At 46.8% G+C, this 22,334-nt stretch overlaps 2 protein-coding genes across 8 annotated transcripts; one reads left to right on the forward strand and one right to left on the reverse strand.

Moving 5' to 3' along the window:
- On the reverse strand, positions 1–7,829 carry HNRNPA2B1 (heterogeneous nuclear ribonucleoprotein A2/B1). 5 transcript variants are annotated; one of them, XM_074195513.1, is made up of 13 exons: positions 7,669–7,828; positions 6,653–6,763; positions 6,388–6,534; positions 5,804–6,014; positions 5,540–5,641; positions 5,380–5,460; positions 4,861–4,923; positions 3,465–3,584; positions 3,114–3,236; positions 2,448–2,532; positions 1,351–2,283; positions 943–1,016; positions 1–329 (listed from the first exon to the last, which is right to left on the reverse strand). In XM_074195513.1, the coding sequence occupies exons 1-10, from the start codon at positions 7,672–7,674 to the stop codon at positions 2,471–2,473; spliced, it is 1,026 nt and encodes a 341-aa protein (XP_074051614.1). In that variant the 5' UTR covers positions 7,675–7,828; the 3' UTR covers positions 1–329; positions 943–1,016; positions 1,351–2,283; positions 2,448–2,470. The 5 variants fall into 5 exon arrangements, with proteins under 5 accessions (XP_074051614.1, XP_074051613.1, XP_074051616.1 ...); XM_074195512.1 differs by having other exon boundaries at positions 935–1,016; XM_074195515.1 differs by lacking the exon at positions 1,351–2,283 and having other exon boundaries at positions 7,669–7,829.
- Positions 7,830–8,500: 671 nt separating this feature from the next.
- On the forward strand, positions 8,501–18,472 carry CBX3 (chromobox 3). Of its 3 annotated transcripts, none has more exons than XM_074195517.1 (7): positions 8,501–8,553; positions 8,907–8,952; positions 11,643–11,785; positions 15,654–15,816; positions 16,203–16,271; positions 16,981–17,075; positions 18,258–18,472. In XM_074195517.1, the coding sequence occupies exons 2-7, from the start codon at positions 8,929–8,931 to the stop codon at positions 18,382–18,384; spliced, it is 621 nt and encodes a 206-aa protein (XP_074051618.1). In that variant the 5' UTR covers positions 8,501–8,553; positions 8,907–8,928; the 3' UTR covers positions 18,385–18,472. The 3 variants fall into 3 exon arrangements, with proteins under 3 accessions (XP_074051618.1, XP_074051619.1, XP_074051620.1); XM_074195519.1 differs by having other exon boundaries at positions 8,531–8,549; XM_074195518.1 differs by lacking the exon at positions 16,203–16,271 and having other exon boundaries at positions 8,512–8,553.
- The last annotated feature ends 3,862 nt before the right edge of the window (positions 18,473–22,334 follow it).

Raw genomic sequence — 22,334 nt, forward strand, 5'->3', positions numbered from 1 at the left:
TTGGATACAAAAATGTTTATTTTAAAAACTTTAAAAAAAAATCAAGTTTTGTCTGTTCACGAAACCTGTTCTTAAAACACCATACAATTTGAATGCTGGCTAGGGCAAGCTTAATTTTTGATGTTTACAGACAATTCTCATCACCCATAATTTGAACTGATCATTTTGTATTATCATCCAAATACCATTTCCCTTTCAACTAAAAAAGTGCTTTTAAAAAGGAAGGCACCACACAAGAAATCTATTCAGATGGTACAGAATTTCTTATTTCCTGAAGACATTCTGTGGTTGGCCACTTCTTCATTAGTTACCTGCAGCAAGACACATTCCTGCCAAAGAAAAAAGAAGTATCTGAAGAGGTTGATCAATGTGTGCTCCAAAGTAGCTAGCAATCACTTCAGTGGTGGTCGGAAAGTTCTTACTAGACTGCCGGGTGAAAGCCTAGTAATCTGATGGTCTTATCCCATCCCAGGCAATAAAGCCTCATGTCCAATCACAGAAAAGTTAAGTCATTTTCTTAGTTTTCAAAGTCCTGTAGGCCTATAAAAGGAAGTCACCCTATTTTGTCTTTTTCAGTGATACTGGAGAAGATGAATGTTTGCCATGGGTTAATCCAACTGAATTTTGCTGATTGGAATATGGGGAGATATAGTTGGTTTAAATATATTTATGTAAATGTACAAGTTACATATATTCTAAGACATGTAAGTAGAAACTCTTGCATTTTGTTAAGGGGAAAGGAAAGAAAACCAAAAACCCTGCTCTTATATGTATCCTCAAAGAGGTATCTCTTATTTCCTCCATTGTAACTTGAGAATCAAGAGTCAAGATGGGATAGCATAATGATCTACTAAATTTTAAGTTTTTTGATGTCTTTTTTTTTTTTGGTCAACACCACTGAAGGAACCCCAAGAAAGCTTTATTTAATGATCACCTGCTTGCCTCAGTTGTTGAAAGGTAGCACTTTACAGTCCCTGTGGCAGCAGATTATGCTTGTCCTTTGGTTCATATCAATGCTAAATTCCAGCAGGGAAAAAAATGATATGTTAAAGTACCAGAATCTCCATCAAGAAGAGAAAAGAAAAAGAAAAGAAAAAGAAAAGAAAAAAAATTAAAAGAAAACAAATGACCCCCCCCCAAAAAAAAGCCCCAAAGCCCCCAAATGTCAATTTAATATATTGGAAAACAGGATTCACAAATTTATTTGAGTTGATAATGGTTAACTCAATTTATTGCTATGTTAAACTACATATAAATAATCACTATACTGACATAATAGACTGTCATATAGTATTAGTTTATCTTTTTTTTTTTGGAAAATTAAGAAAGGAAAAGTAAATAAGATCTTACCTAAAGCAGTTTAACTGAAGCTTAGAACTATTTTTCTCTACACACCCTCAGCTTTCGATGGCATCCTTCTAAAACTATGGCAGTTAAAAGTTTTGTAGAAACACAGCCCAGTTTTTTAAGACCGGCTGATTTTAGTAGCCGTCAAGAGTTCTCTTGTACTAGACCTGTGTCCCTGGAAGAGTACCTCGCTGGGGATATCTCCTTGCATTGAAGAAGCAGCATCTAAAAGATCTAAAAAGGTGTTTCTCTTTGCAGAGATATCCCTTCAGTTATCTAGATACTTTTATCCTGATGAATTGCAGACAACACACTTTTTTCTGATCAGCATTTAAATTTACAAATGTAACAATAGCTTAGCAATGGACTTAATTATACACTACCCCCTCCTTAACTTTAAAATAAAAAGTCTATAATTACACAATTTCCTTTAGAATTATTTTATTAAATCATAAATGTACAACAGCTTCTTAACTCTACACACGCACTTAAATTTTTTAAAGGAAAACGTTATGTCTTATTACACCATGATCCTGGCTAATAGCTTTTCAAAACTTTGAGAAAAATCTTAAAAAAGAAGGTTTCACATGTCACCTGAAACTTACAAATTTAACATTATCAAAGAAGGAATGCTTCTACACTCTTACAAAGACCACTAGAAAGAAACAACAATTAAAAAGCTAAGAAACTGTCTCAAAGGCATTTTTTTGTGTTTTTTGTGTTTTTTACAATCCTTCCTCCACAGTAAGGTAATGTTATTAAATAATCCAATCCATTCACAAAATGGCTCTCTGCATCTGCTCTGGTGTCTTCTGCCATATCACTGCATATTTATGCATGACTGAGATAAGAGTTTCCTTAACATTGTTATTTCGATAACCTGAAGCTGTTCTGTTACCTCTGGGCTCTCATCCTCTCCTATTTATACAGTGAAGCCTGTTTCAACAGAAGTAAAGAGTAAAAAAAAAATAGGTTATGAAATTATCCATCTAACCAGTTTTTAAAGGAAAGATTAACATGAACCTAAAAAGCTTTTACTCCTGCAGCTAGGTCTCCCAAGAGAAATAGCAATAGTAATACTCTCATAAAAATCCACTTACCCATGGCAAACAGGCAGAAAAGCTCAATAGCGGCTCCTCCCTCCATAACCCCCACTTCCTCCACTGCCTCCTGGACCATAGTTTCCTAGAATTTTAAGACAGAAAACAAGCAGTTACCGTCAACAATTACGTCTGCCAGGATCTGTAGGACAAATAAGTTAATCTAAAATTGGAGAAAATCTCAAGTCAAAAAACTCACTTCCTAATAATTCATATTCAGACATGAAATTCTCAGAGGAACATTTCCACAGATCTATCAATCAGGATTTCTCCATAAAGTATAACCACAACAGAGTATAATCAGATTATTTAGTGTTTAAGGGGCTGAGATTTTTTTTTTAATTTAGAAAAATCCTTAAGGCATCATTTGGCCTAATAACTACATAAGCAGGATGACTACAATTCAACACCCAGGATTCTATCTGCTCAGACTTGCTACCTTTTCATTTGCAAAATCCTTTGGTCTTTTTGGAAGAAACTGTCACTTTTGTTTTCTTGAATCCAAACACTTGAGACCAAAAGGGGCAGCAGAGTAAGGAAAAACCTACTTAACTATACTAGTAAGCCCTCCAAGCTATAACTCATTTCAAAGATGCTTATAACAATGCCCATCATTTCATGCCACAAATCAGTCTTTATTAGACAGGTTAAGGTTATATTCAGTACCTCCACCATATGGTCCCCCCATGTTCCTGCTACCACCAAAGTTTCCACTCTTCATTGGACCATAGTTTGAAGGTTGTTGGTTATAGTTTCCAAAATCATTGTAGTTCCCACTTCCATAATTGCCTGTTGAACATTAGAGATGATTAAAAGTATAGTATCCATATACAATGAACATTTTAACATTAAAATATACTACACAAGCTTAAATATTTGTGAGACAAACCTACAAAAACTATAACAATAATAATACCTCTCTACACTTTTAAAATGACAGTTAAATTCAAGCGTTAAGTCATTTTAAATTCCAAATTCATACTTTCCCCACATAAAGTTTTCACATGAATTTATTACCTCCTCCATAGTTGTCATAACCACCTCCGTAGCCCCCACCCTGGTTGCCATAGCCAGGTCCTCCACCACCATATCCTCCTCTTCCTCCTCCATAACCAGGACTACCTCCAAAATTGCCACCTATTATAAAATAAGCCTTTCAGTAATTGCTTAATATCTTCAAAGTCAGAGAACTGTTCAATCTGAGGAAGCATACCAATCTACAACAAAGTGCTAGTTGAGGGTTTTCTAGTCAAACTTTTGCAATCAGAAAATGTTACTATATATTCTGTTACCTATGGCTCTTGCAGGTAATAAGACACCTAAGAAAAATTCCTTTGCCCTCCAAACAAAATAAAAACATCTTTCCTGTTTTGTACAGCAACTGCAACTATTCAAAAATTTTTAGCAGAATAGACAATTTTTACCAAAAGTAAATTGGTTTTAAAAAGGGTGGGAGTGGGGTGGTCCTGGCTCTGGTTATTAAAATTCCTTTTCCATGCAAACTCTGGAATTCTGTCCTATTTTCTTGCTAGATATTGTCCACGTGAGAAACATTAAATACCCAAACTCCCAACTAAGTATGTAATTTCGTAACTCTTTCAAATCTTGAATTTGTCATTCTCTAGTAAAATTTGGACCCTGTATTTCCTTTAATAACAAGGAAAACATCAAAGTAGTGATTACTGTTAAGTTTCCAACCAAAGTATTTGTAAAAGAGCTCAAAATTTGAACTGATTTTTGAAGATAAAATTATATTTTAAAAAACCAAGCTTTTAGAATTAGAATGAGATGCAGAATGCTTTTATCAGCACCATTTTGCAAAAAACAAAAAAAGGCCTAACAAGAGAATAAAGACTTTATGTGAAAAATCTCTTAACATATAAAATGGGTCAGAACTTTTACCTTTGTAAAAAAAAAAAAAAATTTAAAAAAACTTTTGACTACTTTGTGGGACAAATCAAGAATATTTTAAAGGATTAAAATAAGAACCAGCTGTACAATTTGGTTCTCTTCCCAAGAACCGCTTTTCGTTACTGTTTTAAAACATTAACATGCAGATTCAATTAAGAATGTGAATTGTCATAGCAGCAGCTGTTCACAAGATTTCCTACTCTACTTAAAAAAACTTACTATTTGCTCTATTCTAAGCCTACTAACTTTACTAAGTCTGAGGAATACAGAATTGTCCAACCTTGAGTCTAAGGGGCTGGGGGAGGTTCTTTATAAGTACCAGCAGGGTATATTTCAAAACCTTACAATAAAATACTTACTTAGTTGGAGAAAAAGGCAGTAAGGGTAAGTCTGGTCAGAGCATTGTCTACCTACAATCACCTTTTATTTTTAAACCATGTAAACAAGCAGCCATTAAATGGAGGATCTCCCCCACCCCCCAAACCACCATCTTAACACTAACCTCCTGGTCCTCCTCCATATCCATTGTAACCATCTCCAAATCCACGACCACTTCCATATCCATCTGTTGTAAAGAAGAAAAAATGATCAAGCACTCCTCTCCTCCTCCAGGGGCTAGCTGCTCACACCAACTTACCAAAGTTCTTTCTAAGCCCCTACCTGCTTCCCAAATCTTATTTTAAGACCCACTTTCTCTTCTAAGTTCTCTAGCCTTTCTAAGCTTTCTAAAACTAAGGAACAACTCCAGACAACTCAAGAATTTAAACATAGCCTTAGTACTAAAATTAGATTTCTTAGATTCTAACAATTTGCTTTAGGCTTCAATAGGTCTTCTCCCCCATTCATTGCAGAGTCTAAACTGAATGGTTACTCTGCAGATTCAAGTAAAAGACAAGGGGATAACCTGAAGGCCATTTCTTGACCTCATAAGTCTTATCACCCTAAGATAAATGTCTGGTTACTCCTTGAGGAGTAATTCTTGAGGCTGCTTATATATCTTAAGTATTCTATCTGCACTTACCAGATCCCCCTCTAAAATTGCTTCCTGGGCCTGGTCCAAAGTTTCCACCGCCACCACGGGAATCCCCAAAACCAAAGTTTCCTGCAAACAAGTTGTTCACAATTAGCATGGAGTTTACCTAGTAGCAATTAATCTGATGAAAACAAGAGAGTCACACTACCTCCTCTTCCACTCCTAGAACTCTGAACTTCCTGCATCTCTTGTCTAGATAAAGCTTTTCTCACTTCTGCGTTATGGCCATTGATGGTGTGGTATTTTTGCACTGAAACACAAGTTCCAAAATTTGAGAATCAACCTTCATCCTACGATTTTCATCTTTTTTTTTTAATTTGGGGAAAAGTTCAATACTTTAAAAGGCAAAGGGAAACAAAGCAAAAATTTTCCACAGACACTACATAGAAAACAAAAGATGTAATTTACTTACATACAATTTTATCCACAGGATCATGGTCATCAAATGTAACAAAACCAAAGCCCCTTTTTTTACCAGACTGTCTATCTGTAATTATTTCGATAGTATCAATTTTCCCATATTCCTCAAAGTAATCTCTAAGGTGATGCTCCTCAGTGTCTTCTTTAATTCCACCAACAAACAGTTTCTTCACAGTAACATGAGCACCAGGTTTTCCAGATTCCTAGGGGACAAAGACAGTTCTAACAAGGTGTTGTTTACAAATTAAACCATATATTTATTTCATCTAAGCACAGGTTCCTTACTGTTAAAATCAAGAAAAGTATGCTTTTTTGCATCCTAGGAGTATTAACATCAGTGAAAGATAATGAAAAATTATCTGCACGGACTGAGGCACACCCAACAGTAGCCCCAGTCTGAAAAGCAGAATTTACTGCCAGGAGACAGATGTAACAAAAAAGTACAAAGTACAAATAAAATAGCAAGGCTGGGAAAGAAAGCTGATGAAATTCTTCAACTCCTATAGCCTCAGAAGTCTAAGAAGTTGAACCCCAGAAAACAGTTGATGTTCTCAAGACAGTTCCCTTTGGGCTCACCTCTCTGGCTACTGCTCTCTTAGGCTCAACCACTCTTCCATCAATTGAATGAGGTCTTGCAGACATGGCTGCATCTACTTCAGCCATAGATGAGAATGTTACAAACCCAAATCCCCTTGATCTTTTGCTTGCAGGATCCCTCATAACCTATAAAACAGAAACCCGAATCTATTACGCAGTAAAGAAATACGCTTAACAGTCATCTTTTTAGAAGTGAGCCAAAGTTTCGTTTGGACTGCTAAGTAGGAATTCAAAGACGATTTACCACACAGTCTGTGAGTTTCCCCCATTGCTCATAGTAGTTTCTCAAACTTTCTTCTGTGGTTTCAAAGCTGAGACCTCCAATAAACAGCTTACGGAACTGTTCCTTTTCTCTCTGCGAATAAAAAAACGAAGACAAGCATTGGGGTTCTCGTTCCAGCTCGCACGCTCTGTGTAAGAGCTTCTCCGGGTTTCTCCCCCGGGCTTTCTGACACTTGGGGCGAGTCTGGGCCTCGGCCGGCCGGGGCCGGGGCTGGGGCCGGGGCCGGGCCCGGGCCCGGGGCGCTCTGTCCCCGCCCGCCCCCTAGTGACGGCCCCGGCCCGCGCGTCAGCGGCCTCCCCCGGCGCGGGGCTCCGGGCCGGCCCGGGGGGCGCCACTGCGCGGACACGCCGGACGCGGCCCCCGGGGCCGGAGGCGCCCGCACAATGCGCGGGCCCGCCGAGCCAAGGCCGCCGTGCGGCGGGGACCTTGACCGTGGGGGGGGCGCGGAGGCCCCGGGCGGAGCGCGGCCCCGGCTGCGCGCTCCCGCCGGGCCCGGCCACGTGGTGCGCGCGGGAAAGAAAGCAAAATGGAGAAGCGGCCTCCGCCGTGACCTTGGCCCGGACGCGGGGGGGGGGGGGCCGGGCCCGGCCGGAGGCTCCCCGCGCCGCGGGGCCCCGGGCCCCCGCCCCGCCCCCCCTTTGTACGGGCCGAGCACGTGGTGCGCGCGGGGGGAGGGGCGCGTGGCGCAGCAGCTTTTCCAGCTCCCCTCCCCCCGCCCGCCCGGCCCCGCCGCCCCCCGCCCCCGCCGCGCCCCCACTCGCGCCCGGGGCCCCCGCGGGCCCCGACCCTCCGCGCTGCGGGGGCGCCGCCGCCATGGCGCCGCGGGGCCGGGCCGGCCGGGCGGGGGCGCGGAGCCCGGCAAGATGGCGGCGCGGCTGGGCGCGGCGGCGGGGGCGCGCCTCGGGGCCGCGCCGCGGCTGCCGCCCCTCCCCCGCCCAACGGCCGGGCCGGGCCCCGGGCCCCGGGCCCCCGCTCACCTCCATGGCGGCGTCGGTCGCCTCAGGCCGGGGCCCCGCAGCCGAGCGAGATGAGAAGGACCTCCGCGGACGGGCGCGGCCCGGACTCGTCCTGGCGCCGGGGGGGGCTGCCGTGCCGCGGCCCGGGGGAGCGCAGCGCCGCCGGCCGCGGGGCGCGGGGTGCGAGGCGGGCGGCGGGGCCGAGGGCGGCGGGCGGCGGGCGGCGGGCGGCGGGCGGAGCGGGCGGACGCGGCGGCTCCGGCGGCGGCGGCTGCTGCGACTGCTGCTGGCGCTCGCGCGGCTGCCGCTTTTCTAGAACCTTCCCTCCGACCAACGCGTCTTCCCCTGCGCCTACGTCAGCGCGGCTGCGCAGGCGCACTAACGGCCGCCAACGGCGCGGCGGGGCCACGCCGGGCCTGCGCGCCGGCGTCCCCCCGCCCCCGCAGGGCGGTGCCCGGCGCCATGGGCGGCCACGCGGCCGGGGCCGGGCGGGCGCGCGAGGCGGCGCGGCGGCCGAGCCACCATGGCGCCCGGCCCCGCCCGGCCGCGGGGCGGGGACAAACGGTCGCGCAGTTTGAAATTGGCCCCGCCCCGCGCCGCGCCGCGGCCCCCGCCCGCCCCGCCCCGCGCCCCTCCCCCGCCCGTTCCCGCCACCCGCGGCCCCGCCCCTGACGTCATGGCCCCGCCCCCGCGCTCCCCTCCCCCCCCGGCCGGGCAGCGCAGGCGGCGCAGGCAGCGGCCCAGCGGCGGCGGCAACTGTAGCGGCGGCGGCGGCGGCGGCCCCTCTCCCGCTCCATCCTCCGCGGCTGGTCCCGGCCCGGCCCCGGGGCCCGTGTCGCTCGGCGGCGGCGGCGGCGGCAGGCGCGGCGGCGGCGGCGGCCCGGACGCGGAGCGGCGGCCGAGTCGGTGCCTTTCTTGCTCCCCCGCCCCCTCCCCTCCCTCCCGGGGGCCCGGGGCCCCGGGGCGCGTCCCGTTAGCTGCGGGGCCCGGCTCCCCGCGCGGCCGCGGCCCTTTGTTCCCGCGCGGCCCGGCCTCGCGGCGTGGGCAGGGGCGGCCACGTGAAGGCCCCGGGGGGCGGTGGGGCCCCGGGCCGGCCCCGGCCGGGCTTTGTGCGGCGCCCCTCCCCCCGCGGGCCGGGGCCGGGGCCGGGGCCGGGCCGGGGCGCGCGCGGGACATGCGCAGCAGCGCCGGGGCCCCGGGCTGCAGGGGGGCGCTGGGGGGCGAGCCGCCCGCTAACTGTCGTGCGTTTCCCCCGGCAGAGCTCCTGGGTCTGCAGGGAAGATGGCCTCCAACAAGACGACGCTGGTGAGTGCGGGCCGGGCCCGGCCCCGGGGCCCCCAGGCCGCCGCATCCACCCGAGGGGGCCGCGCTCCAAGGTGGACGCTAAAGCCCGCCCGCCCGGCCCCGAAGGGCCCCCGGCTCTCTCCGGTGTGCTAAGCTTTGGCGCTCAGCCCGCGCCCTGGCCGGGTTGTCATTTCCGCCAAAGTTTCGGGGGACAGGGCAGAGCGGAGCCCCGAGCCGGGCGGCTCCCCGGTGTTTGTGCCGGGCCGCTTCACGGCGCCTCCCGGGCTCAGAGCTGCACCGAAACGTCCCCAAGGTTGCAGCTGCCGAGGCCTAGCGGGCTGAGCGCTTGCCCAAAGCCGGAGGTCAGCCCGAAATTCAAAGAGATGCTTCCTGCCGTGCCCGGCCCGCATTGCCTTAGTCAGTTCTGTAGGCCTAGAAGGTGAGTGTGTTCCGCAGCCGGAGCCACTTGTCTGCTTTCCTTTTGTACCTGATCTTTGGCTAGCACACGGAAGAAGCCAGAAAATTGGGCAGGACTTGGTGTGTTCTCTTAAATACCTGGGACACACACTGATAACTGAAAGACTGCCCGGTGAGATCCCCAAGTTCTGGGGTGTGACTGACAGTGCTGTTCGCTCTCAGAATTTCCAAGTCTTGCCCCCATTACAATGTTGCTCCTTAGCCTCTACTTTTTTCTAGACTTCTGTTTTTATTGTTTGAATGGACTGCTTCCTGTGGCCAATTCTATACAAATGAAGGGAAGGTTTCACCGTTTCTGTGATGGAGAGTTCAGATGAGTGAAGGGGCAGAAAGAACCTGCCTGTGAAAAGGTTAATTTGCTGCCATCTCTAATTAGATGGAGGCAGGGAAATCCTATGGACACACTCTCTTCCAAAATGTGATGGTACCATCTTACGGTACTTTGTATCTAAGTATAAACAGGTCTTCCCAAGAAAATCTCAAATGGCAGCTTTTGATTTTAAAAAAATGGGACTTGTGGGCAGCTAGGTGGCATAATGGGTAAAGCACCAGCCTTGGAGTCAGAAGTACCTGGGTTCAAATCTGGTCTGAGACATTTAGTAATGACCTGGCTGTGGCCTTGGGCAAGCCACTTAAGCCCATTTGCCTTGCAAAAGCCTTGCAGAGGGCCCCAAAATCCTAGAAGGGCAGTCCTTCCTTTTGGAAGGGCCAACTCTTGCGGGTCTCTTCCTTTATATACATGGTTTAGGAAAGTCAATTCATTTTTCTTTTTCACGTGGTCAGAGAGAACCCATAAACTAAGAAATTTGTAGTTCATTTTTCTAGAAGAGAACATTGTGAGCATGAAAAAGAGCCTCTAAACCAAACTCATCAGGGCCCTGGGCTGACCTCAGCTTTTTTTTTGTCTCCTTCCTCCTGCTCTCTGCATCTGGTGTGTTTATCCTTCGGAACTTTGCTCTTTTCCTGGACAGTGACCGTTAGGTCATTTGCCTGGGTCACCTTTTTGTCTTTTCCCAATTTTTCTTTTCTTGCCTTAAGTCCCCCCCCCATTCCTAACTTTCCCTGATGCTCATCCAGTGTTCAGAAGCAGAACACTCACCCAGCACCCACGTTCCCTCCATGTACTATCAAAGTAGTTCCCCCTGGGTTTCTCCTTGGAAGCTTTAGGAAAACAAAATCAAGTTGGAGGAATTGGTAATGGAGTCAAGATACCTCCCATTTCACACATGTGTTAGTATTCAGAGTTCAGCCTCTTAGAATCTTGAGACACTCCTCACTTTTTTGTGCATTCACACTTCGTCTGGAAGGTGACTTTAAGCCACCAAGCCCCTAGGGTTTTCATTGTGTTTTTAAAAAACATAGAACCTATTGTCTTCTGAGAAAACATATACGAAGTAAATTGCTTAAATAGGGAATCTGGAGGAATTGTTTCAGTGAGGAAGAAGAAATTAGGAAGAAAACATTGCTGAGGAAATCACAGTGCTGTCCCTTTTAACATGAGCTCCTACCAAACTCCTGGTGAGCCATTTTAGAACTGATTCTCTTAAGGGATAGAGAAATAGAAGGCTTTTAAGAGTGACAGGATTATAGATTTTGTTCAAGTCTTCAGGGCTAGTCCAAGAACCCAGTCTGTCACCTTTTTCACTTCATTGTTTGAGCTGGGATGAGGGGGAGGCACGTGTTCGGTGATTTCCTGGGCGGTCTCTAGCTCAAGTACTGCCCACTTGGTTTTCCTCTCAGACTTTTGGGCTGTATTTTAGATGTCGTTTTTTAACCGTGTGCGGCTCTTGTTCTCTCTCCTGAGCTGCAGCCCTTGTTAACATGCTTGATCCAATTACCAGCCATGTGACTGGCCACATCCATGCATGTCCCTGGTTAACATCTGGTTTCTCAAACAGACAAGGCATCTGTGGGGTTGGTTTGCCTCCTGCTATGACATTTTATTTGTTCTTGCTCTGCACTTGGAAATGTATTTACAATCCTAGCAAGCCTTGCATTGCAGCAAGGGGTCAAAAAAACCGGGACAGACGAGTGGGGGTGGGGGAAGGACTTGGGCTCTTCGGGTGCCCTCGGCCTTCTGCCAAGAGGCCTCTTGTGGGGTAAATGTAGAGTACCAAGTGAGTCTGGAACAGCTACCACATGGTAGAAGTTACTCACCCATGACGGTTAAGTGAGAAGCAAGGAAGCCTAAATGCTTGACATGGCTTTTTTTTTCCCCCTTTTCTTTTTAATAGCAAAAGATGGGAAAGAAACAGAATGGCAAGAGCAAGAAAGTGGAGGAAGCAGAGCCTGAGGAGTTTGTAGTGGAGAAGGTCTTGGACCGACGTGTGGTGAATGGGAAAGTGGAATATTTCTTAAAGTGGAAAGGATTTACAGAGTAAGCATCTGCTGTGGGGGGGGGGGGGGGTGTCACTCAGCAGGAGTCCAGAGTGGGCCATCCACCTAAAGTCTTGGCCAAAGACCTGACCTCACAGTTTGGCCTCGGTCTGGAGGAGCCATCCTCGGTTTTGATGCGGGTGCCTTCGAATTCAAGTGACTTGCCCAGTCTCCATGGAACTAACAGCATGAATATCTAGTTCTCTAATCTTTTCAGCCAGACTTTCTTTTGTCCCAAATTTCTCCCCTTCAGAGCAAGGAGGTGCCTTGATCCCTGGCGTGGGGCCTCAGCCAAGGGCTGGAAGAGAGGTCCCAGAGATGGGCTCTTGGTACTTGGGTGCTTCTGAGGTGAAAGACTTTGGAGCTGCCAGCCCTGCCCTTCCCCCACCCCTGGAGCCGAGTCACTGTAGCAGCCACAGTTACTCTTGTAACATTGTAGCCTCTGCCGCTTCTCCAGAGTCCACCTTGGGGGGGGCTGTTGTGGCCATGCCGTACCTAGGGGAAGATGGGGGCGTCCTTTCTGGCTCCCAGGGCATATCTAGCTTGATCCCTCCTTCTGCCATCTCTTTGATCTGCTTTCCTCTCCCCAAGCTTATTGAGGCGGATCTTCAGGACTGAGCAGCTGTACCTGGAGCTTTAATTTCTCCAGCTTTCTGGAGAATTCTCGGCTGGTCCTCTGTTGCCTTTCCTTGGCACCTTAATGGAGCACTGTGTCCCATCGTCTCCCCCCAGTAGTTCTTTTCTCTATCCTTTGACCTCTTCCACCAAGCTCTGTGTCCTCGGGAAGCTTACCTTCTAATGAAGGGAAACCCCAAGTCCTTAGTTGGGATGAGTAGAAACTAATCAGCAGAGAAAAGGTACTAGTATCTAGAGAGATTTGGAGGGGACAAGGAGAGCAATCTAGGAATGAAGGACCCCCCCCCCCAGAGGTCAATGTCATTCATCTGGCCTGTGGGGCAAAGGGAAGTGGCAGGTGAGGAAGGCCCTTGAGCAGCATCAAAGAGGATTTTAGAAATATTTAAACCCAGAGGCCAGAAGGGGAAAGAAATAGTCAGACCTGCACTCTTGGAGGCTCACTGCCAGCCCAGGGAGCGATGGCCTGAGCCACAACAAGCATCTGGGGGCCTGTGACAGGGTCAGAGAAGGCTAACTAGACAGGTCTGGGCACCTGGTCTCTGTTATGGGTTGGGGGGGATACCCCCTGAGGCCTGCCCCGGAGCAGTAACAGCTGGAGTCCACAAGCACAATTGCAGGAAGAGCTTTCTTAGCTCAGATTACTAGGAATGTTTCTGTATTTCAACTATTCTTGATCTTAACCATTATACTCGATTATATGTAATCTTGTTCTGCTACCAATTAGAAAAGCCAACTGGTATTGATTAACCTACCCAGACTCCTCTGTGCAGCCTCTGATGTGAACTAAGGTAAAAGACCTTGTGGTAACGGTGGTTGCAACTATCTCTTTACTGATGTGGCCACTTCAGGCTCTGATAGGAATCATCAGGGCTGCTGACTCTGCCACCAAGGCAGATAGGAAAAGAGCTACATATCATGGTTCTTAAGCTTGACTTAGTCTTCTTTGATAAAGGGAACATTTTTAGGAGTCAAGAAGCATAGGGTTAACCCCAGCTGCACCTCCTGGGTGAGCCAGAGGCTGGTCTCATGTTTCACATAGAAGGGACAGGGGAGCCAGGAGCATCAGGAGAGCCAAGAATTTACCCCTGCCTGAACAACAGCATGAACAGAGAGGACACTTGAGGCTTTCCAGAATCTGCCCATTGGGTCTATGAAAATTGACTCTTGGAGCTGGACTTTAGAAAGTGGTCCTGAGTTAGATTTGCAGTTGTGGGAACCAGTGGCCAACCTTGAATAGGGACCCCACAATGGATAATGGGGTAAGGAGGCTTTGAGATTAGCTCCAGCTACCTGGGTAGAGGAAGTGGTGGATTTGAACCTCAAATAGTGTTTCCCATTTTGGGGCTTTGGTTTTCTGGCAATGTTCTGGATTGGACACAGTGCAAGTCTCCTGTGGAATCCTTCCCCTGAGAGAGCTGCTGGGGAAGGGGGGGATACTAGGGGCCTGGCAGATAGGAAAGCATAGACAAGTTGAAGAAGACCAGGAGCATTTGACTTGGGTGGCATTGCTGGCCTCATCTAGCTAACTTCAGTGCACAAGGAGCTTGTAGACCTGGAGGGCAGCAGGTGTGAGGTAGCTTGGGTGGTTGGTGACTGGGCACAGGCCCAAGCTCCAGCCCACACCAGAAGGCCTTCACTGGAGGGCCAAATCTCCCTCCATGATCCTGGAGAGTGATGTAGGATAGGCCAGTCAGGGGGAGGACTGGGACTGGACAGAGACCAGGTTGGAATTCCCCTGCTGAGAAACCAAAGAAGCTAAGGAAAGGAAGATTCTGGGTGACAAAGTGGCCCCCTGAGGCCAGTGGAGAGGAAGGATCCACTTTCCTGATCTGGACACAAGCTGCATTTTAAAATGGAAGAAACTGAGCTCCCCAAGAGAAGTGCTAGGTTCCCAGCAGATGAGAGGGTGAGTCTGTGATCACTGGTGCTGGACTGACCTTGGGCAGCACTTGGACCGTACCAACCTCCTTGTATCTCTTTTGCTTCAGCTGTACTTCTCTTCGGGACTGGAGCATGCCCTCACCTGCCACAGCTTCATGGTGCCTCTGTAGCGTCCAGCTGGTCATCCTGCAGAGCCCCTCAGCCCTGCCCATTCTTTCAGTGGTCCCCGAGATCTCTCTTCTCTTGCCTTTATCCAGTTACTGAGTCCTCTCGTTCTGCCATAGTACCTATCCTGTGTCATCTCCTTCTGCTGTGGGAAGACTTCCCCACATGACGCTGGGGAGTCCCCCACTCCTTTATGATCAGATCCAGAGGAGGGCCTCAGGCTTGGTGGGCAACAATCCTAGCTCTTAACTTGAATAGATTTCATGGAAACCTTTGAAAATCCATATGCTTAAATCCTTTCCATCAGTGACTCCATTTCATGATTCTGTTGGCGTTCCCCATATGACCCTAGTGCTCAGGAGGCCACCTCCCCATGTGAATTCCAACCCACTTCACATTCTGCTGCTTCCTCTCTTGCTTGTTGGGTGCTGAGGATCTCCCGGAATCCCAGTGGTCTCACTGGAGCCAGATCTCCCTTGTCCTCCACTCCTCATAGCCTTGTTGACCTGTCAAGGCGTCCAGCTACCCTCCTCATGGATCTTCTCTTCTCTCACCACCCAGGAGCTGTGTCCATCCTCCATGACCTGCCCACAGCTGCCACCTCCTTTCTTCCTCTGTCCCTTAATACAGAGGTTCCATGAGACCGTCCTTAGTTCTTTGAGCTATTCTGCTTTTGAATCATTTGCCCCTTTTCCTGGTGGTTTTTTCATTGACATTCATTGCTCCCAAAACCAACTTTTTGCACTTGTGACCAAGAGAAGAAGGTGGGGGTGCTGATCTGGACTCCCTGGGTCCTACCCCCACATAGAGAGCTGGGTGAGAGTCTCGGCGCTGTTGGGGTCCCCAGCTTCTGTTGGGAGAGAGCATGTGAGATTTCTGATGCTTTCAGATGAATGGGAGGGTGCATGTGCTTTCCATCTAACTGGCAAGTTGGAGAGGATGGGAAGGTCACCTTTGGAGACAGGGACCTTGAGCAAGGGAGCAGTAAGAAGTTCGGGGGAGGGGGTCTCGGGTGGGAGAGGATCTGTTGGGTTGCACTTGTTCCAGACCACTCATACTTGTAAGTGCTGCAATCCTCCGGACGCTGGGCTGGTGGGGAAACTCATCACTGACCACTGTTGGGGCTGGGCCAGGCCTCAACTGCTGATCGTCTGCTGAATGCCATCACTTTGGGCTCTTCCCAACAGTGCCGATAATACGTGGGAACCCGAAGAAAACTTAGATTGTCCAGAGTTAATTGAAGCCTTTCTGAATTCTCAGAAGGCTGGTAAAGAAAAAGATGGCACCAAGAGAAAGTCTTTATCCGATAGTGAGTCAGATGATAGCAAGTCCAAGAAGAAGCGCGAGTCTGTGAGTATTGCTGAGCCCAAGTTGGCAGGACCCTTTCCTGGGAGGGAATTTGTGGAAATGTTGTTGCCACCAGGGGTCTCCTAGTGATCACAAGTGCCCCAGGAGCCCTGACTCTTACTTTGAAACTGGTTATTCCCCTTGAGAGGCCGAGGGTAATGCCCCAGAAGGGCATGGACCTGGTCCCTTGGGTTGGGAGGCCCATGGCTCTGGCTCTGGCTCTGGCTCTGCCTCTCCTGGAGGATGCCAGACAAAGACTTGGGTGACTTCTACCTTCCAGTCCCCACCAAGGAACCCTCCTGGGGCTGGACCAGCAGGGTCATTAATAGCTCAGGTGTTAGCTTTACCTGGCCTTTATCAAGTCTCTCTCCTGCATGTCCTCACCAAAGGGGCCCTTCCTTGGGCAGCAGATGTTTGGATCTTCCCTAGAGCATCTAGCTGAGTGTGCATCCCCAAAGGTACTCTTTACAAGTCAGTATCCTATACTTCAATGTCATGGACTCTGGGCATGAACCACAGGGTTTAGGGTTGGGTAAGACCCCAGTGGGGACTCCTGAGCTAGCCAGTGTTTCATGGATTGCATTTTCTGTATAGAGGAAAAATAGACTAGGTTTTAACTGGCTGCCACTACCTTTATCTGCTAGTTGTTTAATTACCAAAGTTCCCCTTTCCCTCCAGGAATTCTGCTCTGTGATGGGGTAAGGAGGGAGGGAGGGAGGAATCTGCAGCTTTTTTCTCCTTGGAGATGATAGGAAATAGTGTGTCCTTGATTGTATTACACAAAAAGTCAATCCAAAAATCTTTTAACTGCTGTTGTCAAAAATAAGGGTTGATTTCTTTCTAATGGCACAGCATGGGCTACAGCATATTTTGAGTCTTCTGGGTTGGATTTCAGACATCCAAATAATTCATATTAATTAACTTTAAACTTTTAGGCTTTTGAAACTTGTTGATTTTGTTGGTGTGGAATATAGATTCACACTGGACTCCAGCTTTTTGAAAGTTCTGTCCCAACTCCTGGGCAGCATCTGTAAAGGGGGGGGGGGTTGTTGCACCTATTGTTCTAATAACACCCACCCACCCCACCCCCCCTTTGAAGCTGGCTAGGACAGCTAGACCATGGGGGAGAATGTTGGCTTACAGGAGTCTTGAACCTTTCACCCGCAGGCTGACAAACCAAGGGGTTTTGCTCGGGGCCTTGATCCAGAACGAATCATTGGTGCCACAGACAGCAGTGGAGAGCTGATGTTTCTCATGAAGTGGTAAGGACCCAAAGTGGGGGGTTTGGGGCTGGGGGTCAATGTCAAAAATTAGCCCATTTAATGCCCAGATGGTGAGTGAAACCCTGGGCCTGGCTCTGCAAGGAGGGGAGGGAACCCTTTGTTTTTATAGAAGAAGGTGACTTGAACAGGGCCTTAAGGGGATTAATGAGTCAAATGTTCCAATTAATAGAGTCCTCAAAGAGGACCCAGGCCATGGTCAGGAAATGGCCAAAGAAGTGGTGGTTGCTGTGAAGTAGCAGAAGTGTTATCCAAATAAAAGCATCCTTAGCAAATCTTATGTTTGGATAGATTTCATTTTTAGTCATAAGAGTTAACTTGCTAAAACTACGGCAAAAATTGTCTACTTTTTTGAAGGTTGGAAAGGGTCATTTGGCAAATGGAATAAACGTGAATAAGGAAAGATTCAGAAAGACAACCTGAAAGAGAGAAAGATTGTTGAGATTTTGGTTCCCATAGGCCAGTGCATAAATGAGAGAGGAATCTGAAAAATAAAAGGCTGCCATGTCAGACATGGTAGTCAAAGCAAGCTTCTTCTCTTGATGGATATTGTAGGAGACAGCTAAGTATAAGAATTGTAGTCTTCCCCAAAATAACTTGAAACCTGAAATGGCTAAATTGTGAATGGTTAACTTTGAACCATAGCCAGAACCCCTCACCTATTAACCTCTTTCTCCACTTACAAAAATGTAAAGAGAACTTACTTGGTGGGAGTTAGGGTCAGGCTGTGGCATATCTAGACGTACTGGGGGCAGGAGGGGTGGTAAAGTTATTGGGGCTTAATGAATCGATCCTCAGGTCCCTAACTAAGCTCATTGATAAAAGCGTAATGAGTTAAAGTCCATCTTTGCCTGCCCATCCTATTTCAGTGACGTCATGTGTTTGTAGTTAGGTAGGGTTCCATGTGTTTGTAGTTAGGTAGGGTTCGGGGGCATTAGAATTTGAAGTTAAAGGAAAGCTATTAGTCATCCCATTCTTTTGGAGATCTCAGTTTCCTTCTGTTGTCTAGATAAGGATAACTGAAATTACTTCCAGGCTGATAGATGGAAAAAACAACTGGGACGAAATGGGAAGCCTTGGCTTTAGCGCTCTGCACACATGGGATCTGCAGGTTCTCAGCTCCGGCAGTGGTTTGACCCGGCTTTTTTCCTCCTCTTTACACAGGAAAGATTCCGATGAGGCTGACTTGGTGCTGGCCAAAGAAGCAAACATGAAATGTCCCCAGATAGTCATTGCCTTTTATGAGGAGCGGCTGACCTGGCACTCCTGTCCTGAAGATGAAGCACAATAATCAATCATTTGTGTGGCTATTTTAAGTATGTATGTATGTGTACGCATACATACATACATACATATCTATTATAAAGTCCGGATCTCGATTCCATTCTTTGATTTGTTAGCAGTGTAAGCACCATCTCCAGCTAATGAGAACTGAGTTGGGTAGGTTTTTGTTTTTTGTTTGGTTTTTTTGTTTGGGCTGGTTTTTATTTTGCATCAACAGCACTGGTAACTGAACAAGTAAATACAAGCTTTCTGCATTTACTTTAACATTTATCACAGAAGAGAGCATTTGATACTATGGAATTATTAACTTCCTCCGCCATAGAGAAAAACTTTTATAAATATTGATTAATACCTTCTCTAGTCACTACTCTGAATCCTAAGAAATGTTTAGCCCCCATGTATGCCTAAGGTTAGCTGTCCAAGAAAATGTTGTGTCTGTGTAGATTTCTGGTATTCATTTGAATGAAACCCTTAGCTTTTAAAAGCTTGCGTTTTACACCTAGAGATAAATCTAATGAAAGTTTGCTTCTGGCAGCCTTTTCCCATGTTTGCTCAGTTCTAGGGAAGGGAGCCCAAGAGCCCATTCCTCCTGACGAACAAAACACTAACTGTTTTTGAACAGAACAGAATGATTTCGCAGGTAACCTTGCTGGGGGGCTCAGCGTCTATAGACCCTGTGAAGGTAGTAGTGAGCATCTTCACTGTGGATGAAAAGGTGCCCCCCCCCCCATACACCAGGAGATGAAAGCTCCACATTGATCCAGAAGGGAGTCTCTCCTCATTGATTAGAACTGGACGGGTGAGAATCCCATCTGCCCAGATTGGTGACCAGGCTTGCTTGCAGCCTCTTCACATGTCTAGCATCTCAGCTGTGAATATTTGCCCAAACCCCATACCTGGGTAAAGGCTGCCGGAACTTGTTTAAACATTACCTAAAGTGTTAAAATAGAACCATTTTGGCCTTGATTTTCAAAGGAAAACCTTGGACTTCCCTGCTTTAGAAAGTAAGGGTGTCCCATCTTATTTTACTAACCAAAGGGTCCTCTCTTAATCATGTAGTAACATCCCCATCTGATGGAACTTATATATTCTGCCCAAAGGGCAGGCATTGGGGGGGGTTATGTTTTCCTAACTATGGGCATAAATGGGGAAGCAAACGTACCCATGTTATGTAGTCTTCTATACTCTTGATGTGCATGTTTTTCCTTCTTTATCCCAACTTATCCCTTCAACATGTAGGACCAGCCTTTTTGAGTATTTGAGTCACTTGACTCCTCTGGAGTCAGGAAAAACAACAAAAAAGAAAAAAAAGAAAAACTTTGTAGTCATTGGAATGTTATACAACTGTATATTGTTTACTTTATTGTAAATACTGGTGAACAGTGGTCAATAAATAGTTTTATATTCTTCCTTTACATGCAAAGACTTTTTCTAAACTCCTTGCCCAAGTGGGGCCTGTGGGAATCCTGAATGCCTTGTGGTGCTTGTTACAATCTTTGAATCTCTCCGGTTGTCTATCCTTCCTTAACTCTGATGTTAGTTGGTGGCTAGTCTGCCTGTGTCTGGTTCATGTGGCCATGCCAGGGGGATTTGGGAAATCATTAACAACTCCATATGCTTAACCCCTGGGGAATCTCTCTCTGGACTTTTGTGTTTTTTTTTTTCCTGTTCACCATTCTCCAGGAATAAGATTGATTGCTAAAGTTAACTTGAATTCTCTGACCATACATATAAAGGCTTTGGATACATAATGTTTTAGTATACTTCTCTGTAATCTTACTCCCTCTTACCCATTTCTGTCTACTAATTGTAACTTATGGTTAAAACTTACAAAATATCCTTGGCTTTAGGCCCCTAATACACCTGAGGCATTCAAGTTGTGATTGAAATTGTCTGTCTTGGAAATATCCTGGATGATGGCAGCATTTTCCCTGAAACATCACTCCAACACATCTCAGAACTCCTCCCATCCCAGAACAAACTTCTGATAGGTACCAGATTCTACACGGGACACTAGGGAAGAAAGAATGGGTCTTGGACTTGAAAGTTGGTCCCCATTGAGACCAACTATCAGATGATACAGAGTCTCCCATCAGGGGCATCTTCTGCTTGGACTCCTATGAAAAGAGAACAAAGTGAGAGGAAAACAAAAAACCCAAGTTGGAAGTCTTAGATTCTGAGGTAAAAACATGGAAGGGAGCTCAGTTGATTTAGTCTAATCCTTTCTTTAAAACAGTGACTTTTTTGGATAGAGCAGAGAACCAGAAGTCAGAAAAACTTGAGTTCAAATCTGGCCTCAGATACAAGCTGCATGACTCTGGGCAAGTTCACTTGATGGTGATTGCCTCTGAGAAGTCTTGACTTTTGTAATTAATTGGAAATTTGTGATAAAGTATATAATCAAAGCTTGCCACGAGCACTACCATGGGAGTATGTGGGCTACGTTCGAAGTCAGCGGTGTCCCTCATCTTGAGGGGAAGGTGTGTGGTATTCTTTGGAGCAGGCATTGTAGTATTGCCCAGCATATTAGACAGGATTATGCAGCATATTGCTAGGAGGCCGTATGGCTCAGGCAGCCATCTCAGCTAGAACTTCTCCTTGGTACCTTTTCAGAAAAAATTAGTGTGGCCTACAGGGTGGATATTGTCCTCTATTCAGAGGAAGGACCTTGGATTTCTCCATTAAGAGTGTAAGCTCTTTGAGGGCAGGGACTTTGTTTTTCACTTGTGTGTGCATTACTGTATCACGTAAGCACTTAATGGATGCTTGATTCAATTGAGAGTGGGCCCATTCCAATTTTTTTGTCATTTGATATTTGATTTTTCCCAAATTACATGTAAAAAGCATTCTATTTTTCAGATTTTGTGTTTGAATAGCTCTCTTTAAGGAGGGCTTTGGCATGGCCCAAGTGTTGCTAAGGCTGTGGCAGAACCAACCCAAGAGCTCCTGTTCGTTGTAGATGACCTTCAACACTTAAGATATCATTCATTTAGACTTAAAAGGGACCTCAGAGGTCATCGATTTCACCTTCCTCATTTTGGGTAACTGAGGCAGGATTTGAGCCAAGGTCCTCTTGACAGCAAGACCAGACATGGCTCTATTCGTTGGGAAGTATTTGGAGAAAAGTACTCATGTTTTCCCCCTCCATCCTGCCCCAGTCTTCTCTTAGATCTCTCAAATGACATCAAAGTGAGATCCTTCACCATTCTGATTGCCTTCCTCCATATTCTTTTCAAATAATTTCTTCTAAATGAGAGAGCCCAGAACTGAATTTAATTGGAAATCCTATACTTGGACATATGAGCTTTCTGGGTCTCAGGCAAAATTCAGTGAGACCACTGCCAGCCTTAAGTCTGTGAACCTCCATGGTCTTGAAGGGAATAAAAGACTCAGCTTGAGAGCTGAAGACCACCTCCTAACCAGATACTTCTCTGTAATGAGACTGACATCTCTCCTGGAGGCTGGACTCGTTTTTCCAGAAAATAAGGAACTTCCTGGCAAAGATGGGTGCCTTAATAGAAGGCAAAGAATCTGACTGCTGCATACCTACTTCAACAACAACAAAAAAAAACCACCCTTTGCACCAGATCAAGAGTACGATGGGAAATGGTGTAACCCAGAACTGCAGAAAAATCAGCCAGAAGTTCGAGAAGCAGAGTGGCTGGTGCTTGATTGACTTCAGTCTAATGAGAATTGCTCAAGACACTTCCAGATAGACCTGGAAGGAAGTTCTGTATCCAAATAACTCTTTTTTTATAAAAGAAAGATTTTATTTATTTTGAATTTTACAATTTTTCCCCTCATCTTCCCTTCCCATAAGGAAGAAAAATAAAAGAGAAAGCAAAATTACATAAGATAATGGTTTTTATTTTTTTTAATTAAAGGTAATACTCTTTGGTCTTTGTTCAAACTCCATGATTCTTTCCCTGAATACAGATGGTATTCTCCATCACAGAT

Source organism: Macrotis lagotis, chromosome 7, assembly GCF_037893015.1.
Source record: "Macrotis lagotis isolate mMagLag1 chromosome 7, bilby.v1.9.chrom.fasta, whole genome shotgun sequence".
Lineage (NCBI taxonomy): Eukaryota > Metazoa > Chordata > Mammalia > Peramelemorphia > Peramelidae > Macrotis > Macrotis lagotis.

What these genes read in the sequence shown, in the direction of transcription:
- HNRNPA2B1 (XM_074195515.1), bottom strand. An exon ending in AGAGAGCAGTAGCCAGAGAG is followed by an intron (nt 6,015 to 6,387) that starts GTGAGCCCAAAG and finishes TTTGTCCCCTAG; the next exon opens with GAATCTGGAAAACCTGGTGC. An exon ending in GGGGGGACCATATGGTGGAG is followed by an intron (nt 2,533 to 3,113) that starts GTACTGAATATA and finishes TTAAAATTCTAG; the next exon opens with GAAACTATGGTCCAGGAGGC.
- CBX3 (XM_074195517.1), top strand. Translation starts at nt 8,929, where the DNA reads ATGGCCTCCAACAAGACGACGCTG. An exon ending in AAGTGGAAAGGATTTACAGA is followed by an intron (nt 11,786 to 15,653) that starts GTAAGCATCTGC and finishes TCTTCCCAACAG; the next exon opens with TGCCGATAATACGTGGGAAC. An exon ending in CTGATGTTTCTCATGAAGTG is followed by an intron (nt 17,076 to 18,257) that starts GTAAGGACCCAA and finishes CTCTTTACACAG; the next exon opens with GAAAGATTCCGATGAGGCTG.